Below are 12618 nucleotides of genomic sequence, written 5' to 3'. Positions count from 1 at the left end.
TTCACCGCCGACGTTCGCTGATTCCGACCATACCACCATGTTAGGCTCCTGCAACTGCGACAGCCTTATGGTTGGATGAAACCACTAGCTACTGGTTTCTCACTTTACTACATCCTTGTAGTCCCCATCGTCATACGGTATCCTTACTACTCCCTGTAGTCTCGCGTATCTATCACCGGCGGAACTTCTTACTTTATTCCGACGAGCCAATGGCGAACCGCTACTCAAGAGCTGACAAAGGAAAATGGAAAGAGGAACGTCCTCCTTTCCGTAAACCGCTTGTCAGAATCCCGGCATCGGATAGCTCTGAACTCATAGAGCGCAACAGATTCACACTCATAGGAAGAGTCACCAATTCCTCAATCCAAAAGACTAGAGCACTGGTTGACTTCTTTCTTCAACATTGGAATGTGGTAGGCAGAATCACTGGAAGAGATTTGGGCCCATCCTTGTTCCAATTTGGGTTTGAATCGGAACAGGACCTTCAAGCCATACTCTCAAAATCGCCTTTTCATTTTAAGAAGTGGATGATGATCCTTCAGAGATGGGAACCGATAGTATCAGACTCGTTCCCTGCGACGATCTCGTTCTGGATTAAGGTCCATGGAGTTCCTCTCCATTACTGGACTGATGAAACTTTCGACATCATAGGAGCAGCCCTAGGCCCTATTGAACTACGTGACTTTGAGAAGGCAAGAATGAAAGTTCAGATCAATGGGCTAAAACCACTCATCATGCGTATGGACATCGAACTTCCTTCAAAGAAAGTTGTTGAAGTGGAGTTGGAATATGAGAAGCTTGAAAAACATTGCTTCTTCTGTAAGTCTCTGTCACATGAAGATGAAGATTGCGAGCTTCGCCCTCCATCTAGATAAGGAAGAGATCAGAGGATGTTGTCCCAACACAACACCTTGGAAAGAATCGAAGAAAGCAAAAGGCGGCAGGAAGGCAGGAGACAAACTCGTCTACAACAAGGACAATCGAGAGAGGGAGATCGCTGGTCTAACTACAAATATGCGGACCCAAGAGATGCTCGAAGCTCTTCTCATAACGATCCCTCTAGGATTGTTTCTGAAAGGAGCTCTGGCTATGAGGAAAATAAGAGACGTTATGATGATAGGAATGTTTCTATCAGAAATAACCCATCATCAAGAAGGACTCCGCCCCGTAGAGAAGGACGAGATCAACCGTCAGTTGACTATGTCTCCCATTCTCGGGAGCCCCTTGCACCTCCCATGCATAACAAGCCAGGGATATCACCTATAAGAGAAGAGAGATCTAGGTCGAACCAGTCCCCCGGAACAAATGCCATAACGGTGCAAAGGCGAAACATCATCGCAGATCGTCTCTCAGACCCGCGTGGTTCCAACTCAAAGAGCGAGGAAAGAATCTGTGCAAAGGATAGGCTTTCGGTCCACACGCAGAGAACCAGTCTAAATGAAAGATCAGAGTCAAACTCCAACTCTAAACACATCCATAATGTGGAGCTCCAGGAAGTTGATGAAAATATGCATCTCCCTGTGATAAATTCTATTACTCGACCATCGAGTTCTAATGTTTTTGACTCGGGTAGGCTTGGCCCCTCGGAACGATCACCTATCAGGACTCTCAGCGAAGACAGAATCCATGTTTCACTCCGCTTAGGCCCCCTCCTCCAAACTGAAACTGAAGAAAGTGAGGAAAATCAGCTGACTCTGGCTGCACTGGCTAAAGCTGCAGGAAAAAGGAAAGTTGGGAATTCTCAGACCCTTAGAAAGGTTGGGAACCGCCCAGCACAAGGCCACGCTATTAAGAAACGACGGGTTACTAAAGTCCATCCATCTCCTAAAAGAAAACTGATGCTCGATGCGATAGTGGCCGGAGGAAGAGGAACATCAGCTGCAACACGCAAATTAGCACTGAACACTAAAATAATTCCTCCAACGGTTAAGAAGGGGAAGGATTTTCGGGTTCCCCCAAAACCTCTTCCTTAGCATGCGTGAGCTGGAATTGTCAAGGTATTGGGACCCCCTTGACGATCCAGCGTATCGGAGAATTCCGCAAACGGATCTCTCCGGCTGTTCTGTTCCTAATGGAAACTAAAAATCAAGATGAAGCGCTGTTTAAACTCTTCAAAAACTCTGACCTCACCAACCACTTCACGGTCCCTCCGGTGGGCTTGGCGGGAGGTCTCTGCCTATCCTGGAAAGATGAAATTCAGGTTGAAATCTTATTCTCCTCCCCAAATATAATTGATACACGAATAGAAGCTCGGGGAACTTTCTCTTTTGTTTCGTTTATTTATGGTGCTCCAAATGCTTCTGATCGTCCGGAGTTTTGGAGAAAACTAACTGAGATTGGGGCGGATAGAGATGAGTCCTGGTTGATAACCGGTGATTTCAATGATCTCCTCGACAACTCGGAAAAAGTTGGAGGCCCAGCTCGTTGGGAAGGATCTTTCCTCTCGTTTAGGAGCTTCGTTTCTCAAATGGGACTTTGGGACCTTCCACACTCCGGGAATCATTTGTCGTGGAGAGGAACAAGATACAAATATTTCATTCAATCAAGACTGGATCGAGCTATGGGAAACTGCTCTTGGTTTGAACGATTCCCAGCTGGACATTGCAAGTATCTCCGTTTCGAAGGGTCTGATCACAGGCCAATTGTGGTACACTTTGATGTCTCTACCCGCAAGAAGAAAGGATTATTCAGGTTTGATAGAAGGCTGAAGGACAAACCTGAGATACGCAAGATAGTGTCTGATCAATGGACAAGCGATCCAAATGACTCTGTTTTTACAAGAGTGGGAAAGATCAGACATAGCATCATCGCTTGGGTGAAGGAACAAAACCTTAACAGCAATCTAGCGATCCAGAAGGCACAAGTGGAGCTAGAGTCTGCTCTATCTAGCTTGGCTCCGGACCCGGTGATCATAGCTTCTCTCTCGGCTACACTTGAATCAACATATAAAGAGGAGGAACTCTACTGGCGGCAACGGAGCCGTATCCAATGGCTCCAAAGTGGTGATCGCAACACCAGTTTTTTTCACGCATCTACCCGAGGTCGTCGAGCTATCAACAAGTTTTCGGTAATTGAAAACAGTGAAGGAAATGCAGTCTACAAGGAAGAGGAGATAGTACTGAGCATAACCGAGTACTTTACTCGGATTTTCTCATGCCAAATGTCTGATTCATCTCAGGTAGTGGAGGAAGGGATCTCCCCGATGGTCACCACAGAGATGAACGATACATTGATTGCTCCTCCGACAGCACTAGAGATCAAAGAAGCATTATTCTCTATCCACCCTGATAAAGCACCGGGACCAGATGGTTTCTCGGCCAGCTTTTACCAATCATTTTGGGACATTATAGGAGATGATGTGGTGGAAGATATCACAAGTTTCTTCACTACTGGAACCCTAGACACGCGACAGAATGAAACTCACGTAAGGCTCATTCCAAAATTCTCAAGCCCGAAAAAGGTGTCGGACTACCGTCCTATCGCTCTTTGCAACACACACTACAAGATCATAGCCAAAATGCTCACACGACGGCTCCAGCCACTACTCACCGGACTAATATCAGAGCACCAGTCCGCATTCGTAAAAGGAAGATCTATTGCGGATAACGTTCTTATAACTCACGAGATTCTACACTATCTGCAACATTCAAGCGCCACCGTCCGGTGTAGCATGGCTATCAAGACGGACATGAGTAAAGCATACGACCGCATCGAATGGAGCTTTTTACGGAATGTTCTCACGCGGCTGGGTTTCCACGACCTGTGGGTTAGGTGGATCATGAACTGTGTGACCTCTGTCTCGTACTCTTATCTCATCAACAGAGCGGCACAGGGAAGAGTTAATCCGACCCGAGGAATCAGACAAGGCGATCCCCTTTCACCATATTTGTTTATCCTTTGCACGGAAGTTCTATCCGGCCTCTGTAAGAAAGCCCAATTTCAGGGTGATGTTATTGGAGTCAAAGTCTCTCGTCACAGTCCATCCATCAACCACCTCTTGTTCGCAGATGATACTATGCTTTTTAGTAGGACGGATCACAAAAGCTGTGCGAAACTCATCATGATCCTAAGGAAGTATGGAGACGCCTCAGGTCAATGCATCAATCTGGATAAATCCTCCATTACCTTCTCATCGAAAACACCTGGGGAAGCGAAACGGCGAGTAAGAGACCAGTTCCAAATTCTCAACGAGGGAGGAGTCGGCAAGTATCTAGGCTTACCGGAGCACTTTGGTCGGAAAAAACGAGACATTTTCGCGGCACTGGTGGATCGCATAAGACAACGCTCACATAGTTGGACAACGAGATTCCTCTCCGGAGCGGGGAAGTTGGTGCTACTCAAATCAGTCCTAGCAGCTATGCCGACTTACGCCATGTCTTGTTTCAAACTTCCCATATCCTTGTGCAAACAAATCCAATCTATCCTTACTAGGTTTTGGTGGGATGCTTCCCCTAGTGTAAAAAAGATGAGTTGGATTGCGTGGGAAAAACTCGCAAAGCCGAAGAACGCTGGCGGTTTAGGGTTCCGTGAAATTGCACAATTCAATGATGCAATGCTTGCGAAACTGTCTTGGCGAATCCTCAAGGAGCCTTCTTCCCTACTGGCAAAAATCGTTTAGGCAAGTATTGCATTAACTCTTCTTTCTTGGACGTGAAGGTTCCAGCAAGTGCCTCACATGGCTGGAGAGGTCTCTTGGTGGGACGTGATTTGCTCGTTAAGGGATTAGGCTGGGCAATAGGGTCAGGGAATGAAGTGGAGATATGGAAGGAACCATGGCTATCAACTGTTGAGCCAATGTGTATCATGGGACCACCCACTGAAGAAAATCGTAACTGGCGGGTGAACAAACTTATGAAACCATCGTCTACAGACTGGGACCTTGATCTTATTAGAAGTAACCTCCCCCAATACGAGGAAGCAATCCGGAGACTGATTCCCAGTACCCTTGGAATGCAAGATGAGAGAGTGTGGCTGCCCAATGCCTCAGGCGTGTACTCCACGAAATCAGGCTATGCTATAGCAAAACTCTGCAATGGAGATCAATCTGACCTAGCTTTCAATTGGAACAAGTGTATTTGGCAGATAGAAGCATCACCAAAGATTAAACATTTTCTTTGGAAGGCCAACAACAAAGCGCTCCCTGTGGGTTCAGTCTTGGTACACAGAGGAATTGATGCTGCCGCTACTTGCAAACGATGTGGCGAATTGGAAACTGAACTTCACGTGTTACTACACTGTCCTTTTGCTGACCAGGTGTGGGAACTACTCCCGTGCATCAATAAACCGAACCCACATGGAGTCTCATCTGTCTCAGAACTACTTGATCGATGCCGGAAGATGATATCTCTTCCCCCTCTTGGCCTTGGAAGCACGCCACTATATCCCTGGATCCTATGGATTCTGTGGACCAATAGGAACAAACTCCTTTTTGAAAACAGAATCTTTACTGAGAAAGACTCTGTTCTTAAAGCTATTCAAGATGCAAGAGCTTGGAGAGCTGCTCAGACGATGGTCACAAAACCTCCTGTACCACAATATGTGGTTTCATCTAACGTTAAACAAGCTGTTAATTCTTATACTTGGTCTTCATTCTCAGATGCAGCTTCGGATTCTTCAACAGGCAACTGCGGCCTCGGATGGCAACTCCGAGACGCTGAAGGAACCAGTGCAGAGTCTTCTTCATCTCACCGGCGCTTTGTCACCTCGGCCCTTGTAGCTGAGGCACTTGCGGTTAAAGTTGTGGTTAACGCTGCAGTCTCGTCACACGTCAGCAGTCTCATTGTTTACTCTGACTCAAAAGCTCTTATCCTGCTCCTGAACTCACAAGGACAAGATGTGGCTTTGAAAGGCATCCTTCATGACATCCATCAGTTGGCTCAGTCTTTCACCTCTATCTCTTTTAAGTTTATTCCGCGTTTAGCAAATGCTCATGCTGATTCATCGGCTAAATCAGCTTTGTACTACCTACGATCAAACCTCCTTGGGGATGAGTAACTACGTTTCAATATAAGTTTAATTTGATCAAAAAAAAAGGTTATGATTTATTTTGAGATCTATCATGTTTCCAAATAGGATTCTTTTGATGAAATGATTTATTTTTTTCTCTGTGATCATTTTGCCGGGTCACATTAAAGTTCTTTGTCCCTCGATTGGTTCAAGTGACCAACCAATTTTGTTACATAGCAAACATAAGTCGTATAATAGACATCCAATTCTCACATGAAGTTCGATAAACAAGACTATAGCATACAAAATAAGTTGGCTATATCTTCTTTAGTTTTTAGTTACAAATGTCAACATCAAGAATAATTTGCTTAAACGTGACATGATAACACTAATAAAGCAATTACCCCACACGCCGACCGAAATGTTAATACTTATTGCTATCCGTGAATTTTGTTTTATGATTAATTTTGACCGTGTAATTGAAAAGCAAATGTGACTGTTAGTGTTAACTGTGGTCACCTTTAAATTCAGGTTTTAAATTTGAACATTTTAGATGAATTATTGCTATATTTATCTTTTCCAGAACATGCGAATAACTTCATAGCCTTGTAATTTTAATACAAAAGTCAGATTGTAAACTCGTAAAAATCTAAAATTCCACATTTATTTCTTCTGCAGTTGAAAATAAAAATTCTGACATAGTAGATTTTTAAATTGGTATAACAGACTATTGGATAGCAAATTTTAAGTTTTGATTGAAAGGTATATCTAGCACAACTTTTATTAGTGAAAAATGTGTTACTCCTAATAACGCTGTGAAACTGCCAATCGGATGAAATTACATTTTCCTACATTTACTCTAATTACTATTTAATCAAAAGAATACTAACACTCATCGTTGTGCTACATTTTATGAGAGTAACACTCTTATTTCATTTTTCTCCTTTTTTTTTACCTTATTTATTACTTTTATTTCCACTTTATTTATTACTCTCATTTACACCAAAAGTTCCTAATTAAACTCTAAACGGTAGATTATTGGATTGAACACCAAACTTAAAGGCTGTATATTTTTGTCAATTCTTCCTCTCTTTGCCATCTTATCAGTTTATTCCATCCGTCAATAGATCAGCCCAGTTCTTCATCATTCCAATTTTTTTTACGTGGCTTAATTCAGTTTATCGTAAGTTCCTCTAAGGGCATCTCCAACTTTTCTATATTTTTATCTGTATATAATAGCATTTAGAAATAAAATTACTCTAACCAATTTTTATTTTTCTTTCTGAAGTAAAAATTACTATATATTTTTTTATTCAGAAAGAAAGAAACAACATTTCTCTATTTTTTATTATATATTTAAAAATTACTATTTTGAAAAAATACATTAAAGAAAATCTCACATCCTTTATATAATTTTTCTATTTAGAAAAAAGAGAGCAAAATACATTAAAATAGTTTAATGTCTACTTCACCTAAAACAGTGGTGGATGAAGATGTAGGAGAAGATCACGAGTCCACCAACTAAAAAATGGATGCAAAACTCGATATATATACAATCAGCACTACAAGAAAACACCGGGATTCCGACGACAAATATCGTCGGTATGTCCTCGGAATAACGGTATTCCGAGGACATATCGACGAGGATGGTCGTCGGAAATTTTTCGTCGGAAAGTAAAACTTCCTCGGAATTTCCTCGAAAAATTCCGAGGGAATACCGAGAATTAAAGATTCTGAGGACATTCCGAAGAAACATTTCATAGGACTGTCTGTCGGTATCTCCTCGGATCTTTCCGATGGAACGGTCCTCGGAAACATTCCGAGAAAAAGAGGTATCGGAATATTCCGACGAACCTCGGCCGTCGGAATATTCTGAGAAACCTTAGCCGTCGGAATATTCCGAGGAAGTGTATCCGTCGGGATATTCCGAGGACATATGTCCCTCGGAATATACTGAGGAAGTTGTCGTCGGAATATCCCGAGGGATACACTTCCTCGGAATATTCCCAAAAATAATTTTTTTTTAAAAAATTAAAAATTTATTTTTTTAATTGAAATTCAAAAATATAAAATTTAAATTGAAATAGAAAACATATTAGATAATATTCAAAGTTGTATAAACCAAAATAAAACATTAAGAGTTTTTGAAAAAAAAAAAGAAACTACGGGAACTGCTCGTTCGAGTACATCCTCTTCATCATCTCCATCATTTGCTCGTTCTGCTTCTTCGTTGCCTCCCATCCCGCCTCCTGATCCGCCATCTTTTGCTCCAACGCAGCTATGCGGTCATCTTTGTCCTTCAACTGGTCCATAAGCCCTTCTGGATCAACATAGGGCTGTGGTGCAGAAGGAGGAACCGACCGGTCTCGACGACCCAAACCGACCAAACGTCCCTTCTTTTTTGGAACCGACTGAAATAGAAAATAAACAAATTTAAATAATAGAAAAGATGATAAAATGAAAATAAAGAAATAAATGAATTGAACTTTTTTATAAAGAACATACCGATTCAACGATTTCGTTGATTCGAATCCGGGACAAGTTGGTCGAAGCCGTCGAAGTGGCGTCCAGGTCGGTTTGAAGCTGAGATAGACGGGTATCTTCGACTTCCTTCTGAGTTTCGATCAGGCTGAGCACATCCCTCACAACACCATCATCAATCTCCCCGGTGTGCTTGTTGGTCTGCGCCGTCTTCATTAGGACGAAATCATCAACCGGCTCGCCATCATTTTCATCCGCCTTGAAAAAAACAAAAGTTAAACAAACATTAAAATTAGAAGAAATGCATAAAAAATAAAATAAAAATACTTACATAATTAAAAAAAAAAAGAGATTGAACTTACCAAGCGATCCCCCAGAGTGGCAATAGTCTGGGCACCCAAATTATGCTTGTACATGCCCTTCTCGCCACGATCGCTCTTGCGGTTGGCGGAGTTGGTCACGGAGGTATCTTTCATCTTGTTCTTATCCCAATGCACACACAACTCCTCCCAGACCGTGTTGTTGATCGACTTCGGGACCTTTTAATAAAAAAAATATAAAATAGTTTAATAAATCCAAAAATAGTTTAATAAATTCAAAAAATTGTTTAATAAATTAAAAAAAACCTTGTTGATGAGCCACTTCTACTTCCACTCGTAGATCTGCTTCCCATAGTTGTCCATAACTTTATGGACGAAGTCGTCACGGATAAAGTTCGTGTGATCGGGATTCCAGGTGAACTCTTGCTGAAAAAAAAACATAATTAGTAGAAATTTTATAATAAAGATTAAAAATATAAGTAAAAAAATTAGAATACTTACCGCAAACTGACGAAACCACATCTCCTGGTCCTCGGTAGGGAAGTGAGTGAAAGTCGGATGTCCCTTGCTGAGGTTCGAGTACATCATACGGTTGATCCATGTGCTGATCCCGTTCCCGGATCGGTTGAACCTAATATAAGAAACAAATTATTAATAATGAATCAAATTTTAATGAAAGAAAAAAAAAGACTTTTAATTACCATGTTTGACGTCGTCCCTTTGGACACGGAGTGAGATAGAGAAGATGCTCACTACCGGGCTGTTCAACCAACTGGGCAACAGTCACCACTCCCGGAACGACTGGAGGAGCGGGAGGGGGTGCAGCAGCGGGAGGGGGTGCAGCAACGGGAGGGGGTGCAGCAGCGGAAGCAAGAACCGTAGCGGAAAATGAAGAATCCCGATAGTGGCTGCTCGACCCCCGAGAGTGGCTGGACGAACCCCGAGAGTGGCTGGACGAACCCTAAGAGTGGCTCCCCGTACCACTACGACCTCGTGGTGAGGCACGACGAGGTCGAGACCGGGTCTGATCACCAGTAGACCTGTAAATTAAAAAAAAACATATTTAAAAATAGTTTTAATAAATATTAATTGAAAAAATATTTAAATTAGTTATAATAAATATATAAATTAAAAAAAACATATTTAAAGTTTTAATAAATATTAATTGAAAAACATATTTAAAAATAGTTTTTATAAATACAAAAAATAATAAAATAGTGTTTATAAATAAAAAAATGTTTTATAAATACAAAATTAGTTTTAATAAATATAAAATTTTTTAGAAATATGAAATCATCTTTTATAAATCCAAAAATCAAATTTATATACAAAAAACGTTTTGTAAAATCCAAAATCGATTTTATAAATACAAAAATAATAAAAAAAATTATAAAAAAGTTCTAAATCAATTCAACACAACAAATTATCCAACCAAATCACAATTCTAAACCTATTACACAACCAAATCACAATCCTAACCAATCACCCTAACAAAAATCTATCAAAAAACTTCTAAAATCATCAAATCTACTTAAAAACCTAACAAATAGAACTTAAGAGAGTGAGATAGGGTCCTTACATGATTTGTGTAGGAATAGAGAGGATTCGCCGGACAGATCGTCGCGAGAGAAGGGGGAGATCGCCGGAAGAAGAGAGAGATCGCCGGAGGAAGAAGAGATAAATGGGGAAGAAGAAGTGTTTCGTGTTTATAAAACCTAGGGTCCGACGGAAACTATCCGTCGGAATTTCCTTGGTATTTTCAATTTCATTTTTCGCGAAATATTTGGCGGCTAGTTTGCCCGGTTAAATGACAATATTCCGAGGAAATTCCGACGGACACTTAAATATCCGTCGGAATTTCCTCGGTATGTTCATTAATTCGAGGAAAAAGAATATCCTATGCATGTATTTCTATTGGTTTATATTGTTCCTCGGAATTTATTCGAACTATTCCGAGAAAATTCCGAGGAACACATGTTTGGGGTTTCAAAACATCAAATTTTTTTGCCCTATATCATTTCTTATACAAATGCAATGCATACCATTGTGGAATCTTTGTATAGATGATCATAAACTATGAAATAAAAAAATTTCAAAACGAATTGTAAGTATTCCCTTTACCGTTCATGAAAGTGTATAAGTGTTTCTCTTATGTTGTGGGAATTTCGTTCATACAATCGGAAAAGTGTTTATGATAGGGTAATGAACAAATTTTTGACTTCATAATCAGTATAAGACACTTAATAAGGGTTATATAAGTGTTATTCAAACCGCAAAACGTTGTTTTCGGTTTAAAAACCCTACTTCCTCGGAAAAGCCTCGGAATATTCCAAGGAAATTCCGAGGAACACTTGTTGTAAATGATTGCGCTCCTGCTCAGTAAGTCGACGGTCCTTTGGTTTTCCGCTAAGTCATCCTACATCTGTGAAGATGTCTGGAACCGTAACATGATATGTTGCCCGTTCGCCTCTATCATCATGCCGAGCAGGTCTTCTGTTTTTGGTCTGCACTTCTGCTGGAAAGTAGAACTCGACAAAGTTTGAAGTTTCTGAATTTATCATCTGTGCGATTATAGAACCTTCCACCCTACTATAATTTTTCACCATCTTCTTCAAATTGTACATGTACCGCTCATACAAATACATCCATCTATACTGCACAGTACCACCAAGTTCCAATTCTCTTGCCAGGTGAATAACAAGATGCTCCATAACATCCAAAAATGATGGAGGAAATATCTTCTCAAGGTTGCACTGAATCACAGATATGTTAGTCTTCAAATTTTCAATACCTTCAAGAGTCACTGATCTCATGCATAAATCGCGGAAGAAAGCACTAATCCCTGCAATTGCTTCATGAACATTTCGTGGTAATGGTTCCTTGAAGGCAAACGGAAGGAGGCGCTGCATCATTACATGGCAATCGTGACTCTTCAAGCCGATAAACTTTCCTTCCTTTCTGTCGACACAGTTACGCAAATTAGAAGCGTAACCGTCTGGAAATTCTACATCATTTGAAATCCAATCAAAGAACGCATCTTTTCCCTCTGCATCAAGTCGGTATATGGGAAAAGGAGCCCTACCATTCTCATCAACATGAAGTTCTGAACGAGCACATATATCGACTAAATCCAGTCTTGACTTCAAATTATCCTTTGTTTTACCTTGAACGTTAAGGATCGTGTTCATGAGATTGTCAAAAAAGTTCTTCTCAATATGCATGACATCTAAATTATGCCTCAGCAGATGATCCTTCCAGTATGGCAGATCCCAGAAAATACTCTTTTTGTGCCAGTTATGTAGTTCTCCAACAGCATCTACCGGATAATGCACATGTCCACCTTGGTCTTGCGCCCTTTCTGCACCAAAATCTCTTTGTTGTGTCGACAAATCTGCCCCACAAATTTCCGGAGGTGGACTGTCAAACACTCTTGTCAAACACTCTCTTGTTCTTCGTAAACAAATTCCTACTCCTACGATATGGATGATCAGGTGGTAGGAATCTCCTGTGACAGTCAAACCAACACGTTTTCCTTCCGTGTTTTAGTTGGAAAGCATCAGTCTTATCTTGACAATATGGAAATGATAGCCTTCCATGTGTTGTCCATCCAGATAACATACCATATGCTGGAAAATCACTTATTGTCCACATAAGTACTTCCCGCATTTGAAAGTTTTCTTTACATGAAACATCGTATGTTTCAGCACCTTGAGCCCATAGTTGTTGCAACTCATATATTAGTGTCTGAAGAAACACATCAAGTGATCTCTTAGGATACTCTGGTCCGGGAACGAGAATGGAGAGAAACAAAAACTCTCGTCGCAAGCACAAGTTTGGCGGTAAGTTGTATGGTGTAAAAATGACTGGCCAT

At 41.0% G+C, this 12618-nt stretch overlaps 1 protein-coding gene across 1 annotated transcript; it reads left to right on the top strand.

The window, feature by feature from the left end:
* Nucleotides 1-209: 209 nt before the first annotated feature.
* Nucleotides 210-875, top strand: LOC125588502 (uncharacterized protein At4g02000-like). Its single transcript, XM_048759876.1, has one exon. It carries the CDS (start codon nt 210-212, stop codon nt 873-875), a length of 666 nt encoding a protein of 221 aa, XP_048615833.1.
* The last annotated feature ends 11743 nt before the right edge of the window (nt 876-12618 follow it).

This window comes from Brassica napus, chromosome C6, assembly GCF_020379485.1.
Source record: "Brassica napus cultivar Da-Ae chromosome C6, Da-Ae, whole genome shotgun sequence".
Lineage (NCBI taxonomy): Eukaryota > Viridiplantae > Streptophyta > Magnoliopsida > Brassicales > Brassicaceae > Brassica > Brassica napus.
The sequence above is the reverse complement of the archived record's forward strand: the minus strand, read 5'-3'. Positions and strand labels throughout refer to the sequence as shown.